Here is a 17,080-nt window from a genome sequence, read left to right as displayed (position 1 = left end):
TTTTAAAGAACAGATTTCATTCTAAAAAAATTACTTGTCTACTGGAGAGCATGATCATGAGGTCAAGGTCATATCACATACATTAAATATTGTATCACATACATTAGATATACATTATTCCTCACAAATAATCTACATACCAAAAGTTGCAGACCTCATCATGAAAACTTAACCCAACCACTGGAGCATAAAAATTAGGTCAAAGTCAGTGACAATGACTGGCTGACAAGGACTTACCATTTTTTTCAACTTCCATACAATTTTTTTGTTATCTTAGTGAAAGTGGAGATAAGATTTTAAGTTTATGTGTAAATAGTCAATGCATCGCCACGGAATGAAAAATAACACATATGTCTTGCCTAATTGGACTTTTGAGGTGAAACATAACTGAGATTCTAATATAAAACTAATTGAAAAATTATTTATCAACACCATGTCTGAGTACTGTAAATTCAGAAATTATTGCGAGGTTTTTATTATTGCGACAAATGCGACAGAGTTGTAAACGCAATAATTTAAACTTGCATTTTGAAATATTTTATATGAACTAAACAGGATTTTTCTAAAAATCGTAAAAATTTAAATCGCATTTAAGTCTAAAATGACAAAATCGCAATAATAAATGCACGCAATAATTTCTGAATTTACAGTATATCTATTAGAGCATTAACATTATGATGAGTAAGGTAAACAAATTTTTTATACAAAACACCAGAGGAATGGATCATGGGTTGACAAGGGACATAAATTACCATTCAATAATTTACCCATAACCTTTCTCTTAAACACATTTTTGTTAGTAACTTTTTCATGGAAATTTTCATTTGATCAGAAATCTTCTTGTAGGATAATTTGAGAGGTTTCCTGTAAATATCTTAGTTCAATAAAGTAAACAGATGGCTGCCATACCTGGTGAAGCAGGAGTAGTTGGTGTTACTGGTGTTGTAGGGTTCTCACTAGATGTCACTGCTGTTGATGATGAAGATGAAGATGACTCTGGTTGACCATTTTCCATTGCTTTCTGGTAAAAAATAATAAAATATGGATTATTTACAAGAAATAGATTTGATTTGATTTAATTTTGTAGGGGAGGGATCCTTTGGGAGATATTATCTTTTTGTTTCCTTGTATGATGTGGACAAACCATTCCTACTGAATTCTTTCTATATCGTTCATTCCTTTCCAAAAAAAAAATGAAACACTTAAAGTAAGACTTGGTGGGTTTTTAAAAAATAAATCGCTGTAATGCTAGGTAAAACAAATATCTTTTATTAATGAGAGTATATTATATGCTCCATATTCAGCTCATTTTGGATGATTTTGTGCAATTTGCACCCTAAATGAAAATAAGGACATAATGCTTTCTGTGATTTAAATCTTCCTACCTTCTTTGACTTCCTTCTCTTCTTCTTTTCTTCCTCTGACATATGGAATTCTTTAGCTTTGGACATCCTCTTAATTTTATGTATCTAAAATAATGATAGAAAGTTCATGTAACATAGTTCATCAATCCAGTTCATGTCTTTTCTGAAAGTGTTCACAGTTCACTTTGTTCAATATGGGGTAAAATGGTTGTTTGTCGAACAGACGGAAGGGAAATGTTTATATTGTAATATTGCTGGTTTAAAATAAGATGGAAATAGTGTATGTATCTAAGTACTGTAAATTCAGAAATTAGAGCAAGATTTTTATTAATGCAAATAATGGGACTGGGTGTGTATTGCAATAATAAGAACTCGCATTTTGATATCTGATGCATATATCTGTATGCAGGTTTTCCTCAAATCGCAATAATAAATCTTGCATTTTTTACCATTCTTAAAAAATCACAATAATAAATGCATGCAATAATTTCTGAATTTACAGTTATTCATTTTTATACTGAAACAAATTTGGTGGTAATTGTGGGAACAAATTTGCTCCTGCTTTCTGTCTTTTGTCTTCAAATGCAGATAAAAACTATTTCATTTGCACTGGCACAGAGACAAAATTTAATAGTCCCTAAAATTCAGTTTAAATGTCTGTAATGGTCTTGAGGTATTTGGTTGCAAGGTTACTTGCTGGATTTGCATACTGATCAGTTATTATCACTAATCATGTTTTAAGGATGTTCGCTACTCTGTTTCAAAATAACAAGCTTTTTAAAAGACTGTTATAAATTGATAGCATATAAATAAAGGAATTAAAAAGGCAGAAAAAAGTGAAGGGTCTGTGTGCTTGTTTTCGAGATATAAGCCATGGAAAATTTGGCGGGAAATAATTCTCTCTAGACCTATCATATATTTAACATTGGCACCCTTTCCTTTAAAAAAATATGAAAAAATAACAAGGATTTTATAGCATTTTCAAATATGGCTTTTTTAAACTATATGTAATAAAATTATGAAAAGAAAAGTAGGGGTTAATGGGGAAATTTTTTTAATGGCAGGATAAAAACAGAGGATTCCGAATATCTGGCAAAAATTCAGAAACAAGAGGAGCGAACATCCTTAACAATACAAACCACTTTTTGTTCATCATGTAACCTCTTCTCCACATCATCTTTTGCTGTTCTGATGAATTCTTTTAATTTACTTGGTATCTTTAGTATTGGTTTGTCCATTAATGGCAGTGTTATGTCTGAAAATAGACTGAAAGAGAAATATAGAGACAGGTTAACTTAGTAATTGAATCCATGTCTTGCGCACATTCAAATAAAGCGAACTAATATAAAATAAGGTGATGCGGTATATTTGCCAACGAGACAACTATTAAACAGATTCCAAATGAAATGGATTTAAGCAAGTAAAGGTCAACATACATCCTTGAGTAATGAAAAAAATTCTATATAGCTATAAAACGTGATAAAGCTATTCACAGTCTGATTTATAAAAAAACAAGAAAACAAATATGACAGACAACAACCAAAGACAATCACTGAATTACATACTCCTGACTTGGGACAGATACACTAAGAATGTGACAGGTTTAACACGTTTGTGAGAGTTCAACCCTCCCATTAGCTGGTATTTCAAGGAAACAGATCAATATACACTATCTATGTATCATATGTATGATGATTTTTTTGTTTATAATATAATGATTAATTTGTTATTGATGTTTGTTTTCTTTGTTTTTTGTTGTTGTTGTTTTTTAATTATTTTGATAGACTCATAATAATAATAAGAAAATATTTAATATCTACCATTTATTAGCACAAGAAATATTTCAACAATATAGCACTTTATCATAGAATACATAATATTGAAACAACAAATGGTAAAGCAATTAAATACATTACATAAAACATAGCACTTGTACACAAAATTAACATAGCACTTAAGACACAATTCACAAAAAGTTCATATCACTGTTATTCAGTAAGGCTGGTAGTAGGAGTTCCTGTTGTAGCGTGAAGACATCTTACGAGAGGTGGTGACTGTACGTGAGTGGGTGTTCTGTGAACGGCTACGTTTGTTGGCGAACCACTTCTTGACCTGCTCTTCTCTGATGTTCCCCTGAAGTGCAATTGACTGGATGATGGATGAGTCTGGGTATGGGTGGTCTATGTTGCAGTGGTACCATTCTTCCATGAGTTGGACAGACCTGCGTGACAGCTGTGGACGAGACCTGAGTGTGCTGGGTCTGGTAGCTGATGTCTTGGTAGTAGTGGGTATCTGGTTGCTGACTGCTTGCTGGAGGTTAGAGACACTGACCTGTAAAAGGAAAGGATAGTAAGTAAATATGTCAAAACATTGCAATAATATTCACAGATTACATATCAAAGAAAATTTACATGTATTTTATCTAAAAGTAATACTATTATTGATAAATTAACAAAGTTCAATATTTTACAGTTAGCTAATGATAAAAGCAAAAATAAATATTGTAAAAACTTTGAACATTTTAAATTACTTTATAAAATTAAAGAATTGTTATGTAGAATTGGTATATTACCTCAACCCTATCTATAGCCTTGTGTAGTTGCTCATCGAAGTGGTTGTTGATGGAGTTTTGAAGGTGTGGTTTGGTAGCATTCTGGTGAAGTGACTGGTAACGCTCCGTCTCAATGACAGCAGACTGGTACTTGAAGAAGCTAGATAGCTGAGACACCTGAGTTGGGGAGTTGACTTCGAGTTTGGTAAACTGTCGTTGAAGTTGTTGCTCTCTGGTGAATACACTGATCTTAGGTTTGTGTAGAAGGCTCATCAGAGTTTCTGGTATGGTTTGCTGTTTGAGTTCTGTCTTGAGTAGTGATTGTAGTTCTAGGACTGCTGAGTTGTTGGTGAGTAGTTGCTCTGGTGGTGGTGATCCAAGAAGATCAAAGAGTGAATCAGCAAGGCGAGTTTCTGTCTCAGGCTCCAGATCTGTTGCTTCCGCAAGGATAGCAGCAGCCAGGGCCTCATCATCATCTTCGCTGGTGGTGATAGGATCAGCAGTAGAAGTGGTATCAGCTGAATCTGGTTGAGTAGTGACATCTGAGGTAGTGGTCTCTGGTTGAATAGTAGCAGCTATGATGTCCTCTAGTGTGGTAGTGGATGTGATCTCTATGGGTAGTGGTGACTTGGTTGGTGATGACAACAGGAAGTCCAGGAAATCAGCCATGATTGTAATGATTAATAAGTAATAAATGATTGATCGAGATTGGTATTTGACAAGTGAATAATGATTTGTGTCAAAAGTGACACCATTTTATATGGTGTCACATGTGATATCCAACAAACACTGGATTCCCATTGGTTAAAAGTTTTGATGAGCAGTATTCATGCATTTTTATTGGCCAAAAAGTTGGCTTCTGTTGTTCAATGTGATTAGCATAAGCAAGCTTGGACTAATCAAAGTATCACTATGATTATTATTCTAATCATAAGCAATCAAAATAAATTATTTGACAATAAAAAATCTAAATTAACAAAATTATCAATAATTATGTTGTAAGAAACAACTTGCAATAGTTTTAATCAAGAATTAAAATGTTATTTTACTTAATACAATTTGTGAGCTGTTTCTTGAGAAATAAAGAAAACAATTTCTAATTTTCATTATATAATTATTAAGAGACTTTTTACTGAAAAAAGGAAGATGAACAGGAAAGAAAAAAATAAAGGAAAAAAGAATTTTACTGAAATACTTCATAATTCTATATATGTTTCCTGTAACTTTAAATGTAGAGTATTTTATATGCAAACATGAACATAAATAAAAGAATTTCATTAAAACTTAACCATTAGACTTTTTAAACCTTTTTATAAAATATCCCATTCAAATTTTTGTTATGGTTGTTACAGTGACCTGTTTGGATTAAAATTTACAAGATGGGACTTAAATTTACTGTGCAAAACCTTAATTTTGGATTAATTTCAGGGGAAATGTGCATTTGCTAAATAAATACTAACAAATTTTGGATTAGGAGTTTTCTGGTAACTAAGTAAGTTGCTAGGTTGATCCCTCTGAAAAAGGTGCTAACCAAAATAAAATATGTTTCCATTTAACAAACATTTGGACTTTATCATATTTTCTCACAATTCCAAAATATTTTTTTTTTATGGACAGCAAATTTATATCTCATTGCAGACGCTATTTTCCAAATTTGGACATATCATTAATATTCATATTCAAATATTTTTAGTTTTCCAATTTCAATTGTAGATATAAATGGAAATAAATAAAATAATATAGATGTTGAAAAGGGAAGTTTGAATCATTATTAATAATAATTATAAAATTTTGTTATTATATTTTATTTATATATAAAAATGATAAATTATTATAGTAAAAAAATATATAAATTTAATATACAATCATCATGCATTACCATTATTCTATTGTGTTATCATTAGATACTAATTATTCTTTTGATCTTTGTGATTAAACATTTCAACAGTAATAATCTGACCATATAGGTGAAATGTTTTCACCTAATTAAAACTTAAAAGTAAACTCTAATCACTATTTAGATAAATGATTTAGTTTATGGTTAAACAAATGAGCAATGATTACTTTAATCATGATTGTGTAATACTAATTATCACCCATGTTAACTGTAATCACCAAATCATGATAAATCTTTTGATCTTTATGAATAAATTGATTAGTTCATGATTAATTAATAATTCTTTAAGTTAAAAAAAATTCATGTCTTAGTTGCAGGTAATTATATGTAAAAGAATTACCTTAAATTGTGATTTAACAAATCAATTAATGATTAGTGTGATTATATGGTAGTTGAAAGTAATCAAATTATTCATTTCAGGCAATTGACCATCAAAAATGTTCAGAAAAGATTCCTTTGAAATTGCATTATTAATGAGTGTTTTTTTTTATTCTATGCCTGTAAACAGAAAAATGAAATGCTCAACATTCAAATTGAATACAGTATATTTAAGTTTTTCTGTATTCAATGCAACAGAAAGCAAAAAAAAAAAAGCTGACAGGAGCCCACCAAAATCTTTACCTAAATACATTATTTAGGTATTGACAGATTGAGATATCTGTGGGATCATGGGAACTCACATATATCTAACATTATGTTAATTCATTCTGCACGTTTAGGCAGATTTTTATTATTTTTAATTTTGTTACTATCTATAAGTACATGAAGGTAATTTTATAAAATCATGCCCCATTAGATTTTGGTATGAACAAGAGAGCATAATAGTAAACATTCTATTACAGGCAGATAGTATTTTCTTATATCACAAAAGAACTACCATGTTATGTAAAATGCAATTAATGTTGCTGCGGTGTCTAAATGATCAGCAATAGATTTTTCTAAAACTTTTATCATTGAAATTAACAAAATCAGTTATTTTATTAGGAGTTATATAGGGAAAACTTATTTTTTCTTTTTTGAGGAAATATTAAACAATAGAATCATATAAAAAAAGGGAGTAATGAGCTTCATATTCTTGAAAAATAAAAAAAAAACACAAATTTTCCTATCAAATTCAATATAATTATCTGCCCTTGATTTTAAAGGATTTTTTTCTGAAAATTTTAAATACACTTTATGACACTTTATTTTTTTTTTATAGTTTAATCTTTTAGTTTCAGGTTTTAAATGGTACTTGGTAAAATAAATTTAAACCCAAAAAGTATTTTGCACCATAAAAGGTCTAAAATGACCCAAAATAATTCAAAATTCACAGATTTTAAACAAGAAACTCAAGATGCATAAATTTTTCAAGTTTAAGTATGGGTCAGAATATAGGGTTCTTTTATACTTTAAAAATGTCGCAATAACAACAGAGTGACCTAAATTTTGGACAAGATAAATGGCATAAAGCAAAATGTTTGAACTTCTTTTGTTTGAAATATGTTCTAACATTCATGTTTAACTTTATATAATACGAATAGTAGACTTACGGATGAGAAAGTAAATCTGCTACAGTTGGTAAACCATTTTTACATGCTTCAGAAGTTAAAATAGACTCCAAAACAGATCCTGAAATACAAAATAAAAGAATTTTCTTAGAAAAATTCTTGTTTAGTTAGTGGCATGGCGATCATTTCTTTTTTTTTGTTAAAGAAAGACACAAAAACAGTATAAGAAGTCATGCATAGTATACCCCACTCATTAATAGACATTACTGAAAGAATTCCTTGTTAAATGAGTATGATGAAAATTCTAAATATTGTCAAACATCAAGTAACTACCCAGCAGATCTGAATATCTCTGTCGCATTAAACTCATACTAATGAAGTTCAAGATTAAATACCCAACCATTCATTAATACTGATGCCAAGGACTTACTAATCTGTGGAGGGCAGGACGGAGGGAAATTATCACATGTGGCAGCATACAGCTGTGAACCAAAAGTCATCTCATACAACAACTGTCCAAAACAATAAACATCAATGGATTCTGTTGTCTGTAAAATAAAACATTCTTTACCAAAAAAAATCAAAGTACTGAAGTACTGAACATCGGATGACCGCAAGTTCTTGTGGATGGTCAAAAGCACTTGTCTCAGAAACTAAAATCACATCTCTATACCTTAAAGTGAGGTTAAGGTACATAGATATATTTTTTTCTGAGACAAGTTCGTGCGTGGATGATGAATAAATGACAGGGAATTCAACCTCACCGTAATAACTATTATGTTGTAGTGATACAAATCAGTATACTCTGGTTTGTTGTTATATATTATATTAATATTTGTATATAACAGTTACATGTATATATAATTTTCATCCATTTGTATATCATTCTATTCTACTATTCTAATAATAGTGCAGTGCAAGTGCATGGTGGACACTCTTCTGTAATAATTCGATTTTTCTAATAGATTGGATTTGAGTAGGCATTCATATTTTCCTGCAAAACGTTCTTGAGATATTCTTCTGCATGTGTTAACAAAAATATTCTTGATTTGTTATTGATATATATATTTCTCACGACAAAACATTTTCATATCATTTATCTATGTTCTTAAAAATTATTTTCATGAATATTTATTGATGAAATTGATATATAACAAGCGATAAGGAATGTTATTTTGCGTTCGGTTATCAGTCAAAAAAGAAAGTCGCGTGGGTAGAAATGTCTGTGGCAACACTACACCGGAATGCCCTCACGGTCATCTGATGTAAAAATCAATTGATCAATGAAACTAGTTGCAAATTCAGAAATATTTTTTGTTTAGGTGTCTTATTCTCGTTTAAAAGATACCCTAACATGTGAGAAAAGAATATTATATGGTCAAATAAAACCACAAGGTACAATTTGTGACAATAATTCAGCATTATTATAACATAAAAAACAAAATTTGTGTGGAAGTTCATACAAGTCAATTGATCCTCAATTTTTAGAGCAAGCTCCATCATTTAAAAAAAATAAATTTAAAAGTTCCCCATTAATGATCTTAAAGGCTATAAAATTGTTCAATTGATGATTTCAGTCATTTGGCATTTTTGAAGATCCTATATATTACTGATACTTTTTGCTAATTACAGTTTTTTTTTTATCTAAAATGTTTTAATGATAATAATAAAAAATGTTAAAATAAGTGGAAAAGAATATTTGTCCATAGGACAAAATGCACAGCTTGCATTATATTTTCATCATTAGTGAACTGTGAAATCAGGATAAGAAGCACATTTGGAATATAATTTGAATAGTTCAAGTGTACAAAGATTAAAGTTGATATGACCACAACTTCATATTTTCTTTCAATTTATCTTAAAGTTCTCAAAATAATTGGTAAAAAAAAAACCTTCAAGGGCAATAACTATTAACAAAGAGGAAAAACAAACTATCCTGAAATTATACAAGTGTATAATATACAAGTGTATAATATTCTCATCCAACAAAACTTAGTATAACCCATAGGGTTTCAACTATAACAAACCTGAATCTTCTTAAACTGTACAAAAAATGGTCTGTAATATGATGGTAACCCTAGAAACCAGTTTTGAAGATCCAGAAATTTACACACTTGACCTTCAACTATGATATTTCCAGCATGTAAATGACCTACAACAGAATAAACAAGAAGATTTAATTATTCCATAATGTAACAGTAACCATAATTGTAAAAAGAAGATTTTATAAAAACATGTTTGATAAACATTGTTTGATAGATTAGAAAGGATATGGGGCTTCAATCCATGACACAAAAAGCCAAGGAACAGTGTTTTTATTGCTGTTCCTCATCCAAGTCACCATTTGTCATTAACCTACCAAAACATTTTGGTGTTTATTTTTGAAATATTATCTAGAATGCATTAGATTCTGAAATGATGAATAACAAGAGAAATGCTATTAGATCTTTTTATACGCAGTGCATTATGCACAAGGAAGATATAGTGTTAGGACTTAGTAGGTTTTTTTTTGTATTTTGCTTTGAGGATCTATAGCCAAGATAGACATAGGAGGAGTTTTGTGTCGACGTCAAACTGGTTTTAAACCCACATCCTTTTGTGCCTTTACCAATGAAAGGATAGCCAGGTTGTTGTTTGTCTGTTTGTATGTCTATTTGTCTGATTATTCAGGTGTTGGTGTTTGCCTCGGTTTGTTGTCCTATCCATAAATTTTTGGTTGTTTCTGTCATCCGTTATGTGTATTATCTGACCAATTAGATGACTGTATTATCTTCACAAATCATTTTGTTTGTTACTGTTTAGGTTCCTGTCAGACTTTATTTAAACAGCCTTCATTTAACCATCCAAATGCAAATGTAGTATTGTATATACTTGAGTTTACTTACCATAAGGAATGCATTTTTCTTGTAAATATTTTAATGTCAGAAGAATCTGTTTACCAAATGTTTTGATTACCACTGGTTCTAAGATTGAGTAAGATTTTGGATTTCCATATTTTTTCAAGTAATGAACCTTTGGTTTACATTTACAAATAAGATCTCTTAATGTTCCTTTTTCACAAAAACTTTGTATTACAAGTCCTCCACTTTCATTGGCTGTAGCAAAGGTCACAGGATAAATATTTGGATGCTGAAATATAGAAAAGAATGATAATTAAACTAACTTGTGCCAGATCATCCTCGCCAGCCAAGGGTTACGATCCAGTTCCCTTCTCTCCATCCATGGCAGATTAAGCCAACATTTGTGATTACAATGCTGTGCCATCTATCGGTAGATAAAAGTCAGGCCCATTCAGACTACATCATTCTTGACCAATGGCAGCACTTGACTCTCTTCAGTGTGGAGGTGTAAAATGGTTGTGTCTGGTGTTTACAAATTTCCTGAAGCAGGAACCGAAAATATACGTTGACATTCCAACATTTGCGAGAGAAACATACCCAGGAGTTTCAATAAGTTGATTCAGAACTTTAAAACTGTCATTAAATATTGTCCTATGTTTTAGGGGTAAAAACTTGTTGAGCACTCAGCACATGGCAATTGTTTATTTACATTTTCTACATTTACACATGATTTTCATAAAGGCGCTTTTTGATTGGATGCAGCCAGTTACAACTGTGACCAATGGAATTAATTACCTTGTGGAACCGAAATTGTATCTTAATCCGCCAAGAGTGGAGAGGAGGGGACTGGATCGTAACCCTTGGCTAACAAAGAATGTGCCAGATAAGCATTGTTAATACATGTATTTAAAAGTAATCACTGAATTTTACAAATGTGTTGCCATCTCACTTACCCAACATTCCTCTTTATTTAAATTTATAACCTTTATAGAGATATTCATTGGTACATTATTTATTTACTGGTAAAGGTAATCTTTTTAATGTTCCAACAGAACAAATGATGGATAATTTGTCTTACCTGGTTGGTTCTTATATATTGTTTCTCATACAGAGGATATGTTTTTCAAAATGTTCAATGAATTTTTACTACATGTACTGCAAAATACTACTTTTACACTACAAAACTAACATGATGTAAGGTAAAATATATTTGCAGTTCTTCAGACTGTATTTTTGTTTTCAATATTTGCATTAAGTGTATGTGCTGCAGATAGTTCTGTGGGACTTAATCCATGGGTATGGTAACTACATCTAGGTCTATCAAATTTTTAGTGTTTTTTTTTTCGCTGAGAATCTGAAAAATACTTTTCAAGAATATATATATCTTTCAGGCTTTATAGCATCCACAGACAATAAATGATTTAATTTGTTTTAGGGGGTATTCTATGATTTACAGCATTTTGCAACCACTTCCATATCATTCTGTCTATGATGATGGTCAATGATAGGTCAAAACTGAGCATGCATCAGTTGCCCTTGGGATCTATAAATACTATTGCAGCATATCCACCTTTGACATATCTTTTTGTTTAATCCATGACATGTTGGCAATAGTTTGCCTTATAGTTTGAGAAAAGCTTATTACAATTACCAAAAAATTATGGTTTTACTGGTAGATCACACTTGTTCTATAAGTCAGGTGACCTAACAAAACAATATTTCCCCAAAATCAGGAAAAATACTTGAATTAAATGTACTAAGTTGAACTTACTTGTATTGATGGGAAAATCCTCAGTACAGCTGCAAGTTCCTTCTCTGGCATAAATTTGTCAGGCCCATAATCACACTGAAATAAATTCTTTATGTTATCAGATTTCATAAAAGCATTAAATGTATGACTGAAAATTAAAATTTTCCATCTAATATGCATGTCCTTGTACAGATTTGTCTTCACTTTTTGTTCTTTTTGGTTTTATTGGCTCTTCAACGCTAGTATTAGGTATTGAATTTTCACACATATCTTTACCTCTAGCATCACTGAATAGACATTAATTGTAGAAATATGCATTCTGACCAATTAAATTGATACTATCAATGTTATTGTTAATTTATACACTTAATTTGTACAGTTAAGGTAGCACAATACAAAGATTTTTTTTACTTCCAATCTCCAACCTTTAAAATGATGTTACTTTCTTATGACTGCATACAAATTAATAAAAGAGGTATATATAGATAGATAAAAGATTAATCTTTTAAATGAATGCAATATTTTTGTTATGCAATCATTATGTAATCAATTATTATGCAATTAATGGCAAAATCTTGGTCAGTTCACTTGAATGAATTTAGCTCTGACATCTCTATGACTACACAAGAAATTTTAACATTATCTTAATCAACCCAGCAGGAGCTACAAAAGGGTGTCTCAAATTATCGCTATCGTATTCCATTCTCTCATAAATCTGTAATTAGTGTAAACATCCTTACCACATAAAAGTAGAGATTATTTGATTAGGTGTAAAATTTGATCTATACATTCTATCCAAAATCTGAGACACCCTTTTGTAGATAATGGCTCTAGGAACAACATATTATAAAATCAACCCTATCGGGGTATCTATGAAGAAGTTAATTTCAATTGAAAGTGGAAATTTCTTGTAAAATTTTGTAGACACAGTTAAAATTATAATTAATTACATAATTGTTGTATAATACTAACATTGCATTAATTTGAAAGAGTAATCTGTTAGCTATCCATAAATACCACTTTTATGAATTTTCAAGCATTATAAAGAAAGTTACAGCATTTTAAAACTGGGAAGTTGGAGGTATAAAACCTTTGTATTGTGCTACCTTAAAAGAAAAATGGAATTTGAAATGCTTCTATAACACAAAAAAATAAAAGATTTCCAATTTGAAATATGAAGCTCTCAATGTCTTTTGCTGTTTTGTGTTTGAATGGTTTGTTGTCAGTCTGACTGAGATACTAGTACTGTACTGTGGATTCATTATTTTTCATTGGATACCAGTTTTCATGGATTCAATAGGTAAAAGTGAACAATGAATTTAAATGTTCAACAAAGTGCAAATTTTCTATAAGCTTGCATGCAGAGTTTGGCAAAACTATGTAATCAAATATCCAAGAAAATTCGATTTTTCCTCAATCCACGACATTTGGTACCTTCGAAAAATAAATGAATCCCCAGTATATCCCCTCTTCTCCCTTCAAACTTAAATCAAAAAGCTTGTTCTAAGAACATGTTTCCATGTTAAATAATTGTGCTATTCAAATCTGTTAAATCAGCAGTCTTTTTACTGACCAGTAACATAAAAACAAAACGATGCATTATAGGTGCAATGCATGACGTCTGGCAGGGGTTGAAGTGTAACTATGATGGCCATTCACCAATTAAAATGAAAGAGATTCTTTCTGTGACAACAAATGTCAAACAAGTTTGATGATACTCCCTACAAGGCTTTCTAAGTCTTCTAATTGACTGCCTATTTAAAAGTGCCATGACTGACATGTTACAATCGAAATATAAGCTTTATGATCATAACATTCTGTATGTTGAAAAGTTATTATAAGGAATACTTACCCATGCTAAAATTTCTTTAATTTTTGGTTGATCTATTGGTTTCACTAAAATATATTCTTTTCTTAACCTCCATCCTGAAATTTATGTTATACCTTTTATTATTTATAGTATTATAGAAATTATATCTTTCTCAAAGGGGGTCTCATTGGGGGGTTCTGATCCCGGATCCCGCTTACTGTTTTGTCAGATTCCCGTATCCCGCTTACACTATGTACGTAAGCAATTCTCATTTTTTTTGTAATTTCCCGTGTCCCGCTAGACTTCATTTCCCGTTTTCACGGCACAATAATTTGACTTTCACGTGTCACGCTTACAAAAAATCGGCAATCCCAGGTCACGCTTAGACCCCAATGAGACCCACCTCAAAGTTGATTTTAGCAATTGTCTTAAGATCTATTATATTATAAAAAGAATTCATAGATTGCAATGAAGAAAACAAATATTGATTCATGCCAGCTGTTGCTTGAAATGAGTGCTGAAAATTGCTGAAGGCTTATTTTTATGGATAACAGTGGCACTAAAATTCAGATCATAGTCATCAACAGAACAAAGTTTTCTTGTCAAAATAAAAAGCATTATTTACTTTGGAAACACAATAATTATAATTGAACAATAATTTTAATACTTGTGATCCTCACCGATATATATCCCTTTTAAGACGTCAATTATATTAAAATAATAAAAGGTTATTTACAGAAATTAACAAAATTATCGGAGAGTACAACAGACCACATCAACACCTAGTAGACTTACGACCAAAGACGAGCACACTTTGTATGTATGATGACTCTGTATCTTGAACAGTCATATTAGTTTTATGTAATCACCATGAGGGCATAAAATTTTATGAAGGCATAGAATTCCATGAGGGCATAAAATTCCAAGAGGGCATAAAACTCCATGAGGGCAAAAAACTCCATGAGGACATAAAACTCAATGAGGGCATAAAATTCCGTGAGGGAAAAAACTCAATATGGGCATAAAATTCCAATTAACTGTTATGATCAGGGTAAGAATATTTCATACTAGTAGACCCTTTTTAGGGTGACAAATAAAAGTTCTTATTTCTTATGCAGCAAAAATACTGCAATTTGATTGGTCATTACCCCGGTGTAAATAACACCCCACCCTTGTTCACCCCGGGATAAATAAAATTTTGCCAAAAAATTTTTAAAAATTTAATTTTGCCAAAATAAAGAAAAAAAAATATAATGTAAAAAAAAAATAAAAAAAATAAAAAATAAATAAATTTGAGGACAAAAATTGAAAGAGAACACAAAATTTTTCTGAATTTCCCAAAAATAAAGAAAAAAAGTATTTGACAATGCGAGCAACATAAACGTTGAAAAAATGTTACACTGGAAATTTTTCATTACAATTTTTCAATTTTACATCCTGGTTTAAACATGAGTAAAGGAATTGTTCATAAGAAATAAATTCGTTATCTTGGTGTAATCAGGGGTGTACACAATTTTACACCGTTGTTGAAAATTCATACACCTATTCGGCTGCGCCGCAGGGTGTATGAATTTTCAACAACAGTGTAAAATTCTGTACACCCCTGATTACACCAAGATAACTAATAACATACCTACTTAAAATAGATGGACTATGAAGTGTAATATATTTACCTATATCTGGTAATGCTTCTATAACATCCCATTTGTTTTCAGACCTAAACACCATGGAAACATGCTGCAATGCAATCTCTGAAAAAAAAACAAAGGGCTTTTAACAATACACTAACAACAAAGTTTTATTAAACTACATATGTATTACAAATGTATCAATCTAACAAAATTACAATAAAAGTTAAACCTGAAAAAAATAAAGTATTTTCAAAACTAGCAATGGTCATTTTTGTGTAAAAGTAAGCAATAGACACCAAGAAGCCAATCACTATTTGGTATTGCTGTTAGACAAATCAAAGTGGTCCAGAAAAGCCTTACATGTAAATTGGAATTAGTACCACAGCAAGATTAAGTGACAAAAAGCAAAATGTATTAATAAAATTTGCCTGATTGACCATGGAAATGCAATAAAATTTCTGTCAATCTAGTTAAAAACCTAAACATAGAACATATCAAAAATACATAAACTGGAAACCTGTTGAAAATATTGGGATAAATCAACCCAAAGTTTTTGTTATGTTTCAATATACATGTACATGAAAGATTGACAGCATCAATCAATGTTATATAATTTAGCTATTCTAAAGCACCATCTTAATTTTATCTGCTGAGTTCTTTTTTGGACTGTGAGCAAATGTTTTATCCTCCAAATTTAGACATTGGCTAAATTGATATTAAATATGATCTCTATAGCTATCAATTGGATTTTTTTCATTGGAAGCATGAAAATCACACACATACTAACCTGTCTGATTAAGCGTATAATTGTCTGGGCTCAGGAATTTCTTCACAGCTTGGCTGTTAGCAAGTAAAGGATGAACAAGTATGGTATCAGTATATTTCTGAAAATAGAAAAACATTAATCATATATAAAAACTCAGAAAAAAATTCTAAGAAAAGTTAAGAAGATATGCACCAGAATATATGAAACTGTACTTCAATCTTAGATTAAAGTTTTAGCTTAATAAATTTTCCCGATTATCAAAAACTTGATGAATATATTTAAATAATAATATCATATCATATTTTCTAAAAGTTTACCTCTGTCACATCGGAAATCACTGTGGGTATCATATGAAAATGTAACCTTTTATAGTAATAGTGATCATGAGAGTCTTGACATTGAATATATCTTATTCTTATTTTACCTTAGTTATGGAAATTCTTGTAAGCCTGTCATGGTCTCCTGACCTTAAACCACATTACCAAGCCTGAGGGTAGCAATCAACAATTTGTCTGTATGATATCATATTTTGAGGGACCATGCATAAGTGACCCTTGGTAGAGGTCTTGTTTAAAATGACACTTGTATAAAAAACCTGAAATCAGGTCATGTGCATACCCATGTTGGTATGATACAGGCACATTTCAGATAATCAAAACTGTATGAACTTCATAGATTTTTACCAGGTCTTTTAAAAAAGTCTCACTTAAGGGTACATTCGCCTGCTCTGGAAATAGCTACAGTAACTACAAATAAGCTTACAGTGTTGTCTCCCAAAAAAATATATTTATTTGAATTTTTTAAATAATTTTGGGCATTTAACCAGTTTTAATTGAAAGCTAATTATAAAATAATTCTTACTATCAAATACAAAAAATATGATAATTTTTCACCAATTATGTAAATAAAAAGGGATTTCCCTCCATGGCTGTTTTTATTTGGGGAATAACCCTTAGTATTCTATATGAAACTGTTCATAGC

The 17,080-nt window shown here is 30.6% G+C and overlaps 2 protein-coding genes across 2 annotated transcripts in view; both read right to left on the bottom strand.

Moving 5' to 3' along the window:
- Positions 1–17,080, bottom strand: part of LOC127704997 (PX domain-containing protein kinase-like protein) — a 32,407-nt gene that overhangs the window by 10,292 nt on the left and 5,035 nt on the right. Inside the window, 11 exon segments of the mRNA XM_052209247.1 lie at positions 910–1,021; positions 1,386–1,469; positions 2,504–2,630; positions 7,345–7,423; positions 7,733–7,850; positions 9,330–9,454; positions 10,188–10,431; positions 11,914–11,988; positions 13,745–13,818; positions 15,376–15,453; positions 16,121–16,217. Coding sequence (XP_052065207.1) covers positions 910–1,021; positions 1,386–1,469; positions 2,504–2,630; positions 7,345–7,423; positions 7,733–7,850; positions 9,330–9,454; positions 10,188–10,431; positions 11,914–11,988; positions 13,745–13,818; positions 15,376–15,453; positions 16,121–16,217 — 1,213 coding nt within the window.
- Positions 3,190–4,765, bottom strand: LOC127705202 (uncharacterized). The gene is made up of 2 exons (XM_052209526.1): positions 3,937–4,765; positions 3,190–3,695 (listed from the first exon to the last, which is right to left on the bottom strand). The coding sequence occupies exons 1-2, from the start codon at positions 4,582–4,584 to the stop codon at positions 3,357–3,359; spliced, it is 987 nt and encodes a 328-aa protein (XP_052065486.1). The 5' UTR covers positions 4,585–4,765; the 3' UTR covers positions 3,190–3,356.

Source organism: Mytilus californianus, unplaced genomic scaffold (genome assembly GCF_021869535.1).
Source record: "Mytilus californianus isolate M0D057914Y unplaced genomic scaffold, xbMytCali1.0.p SCAF_1, whole genome shotgun sequence".
NCBI lineage: Eukaryota > Metazoa > Mollusca > Bivalvia > Mytilida > Mytilidae > Mytilus > Mytilus californianus.
Note: the sequence above shows the minus strand (reverse complement) of the source record. Positions and strands in the feature narration are given on the sequence as shown.

What these genes read in the sequence shown, in the direction of transcription:
- LOC127705202 (XM_052209526.1), bottom strand. Translation starts at nt 4,584, where the DNA reads ATGGCTGATTTCCTGGACTTCCTGTTGTCATCACCAACCAAGTCACCA. An exon ending in AGGCTATAGATAGGGTTGAG is followed by an intron (nt 3,696 to 3,936) that starts GTAATATACCAA and finishes TTCCTTTTACAG; the next exon opens with GTCAGTGTCTCTAACCTCCA.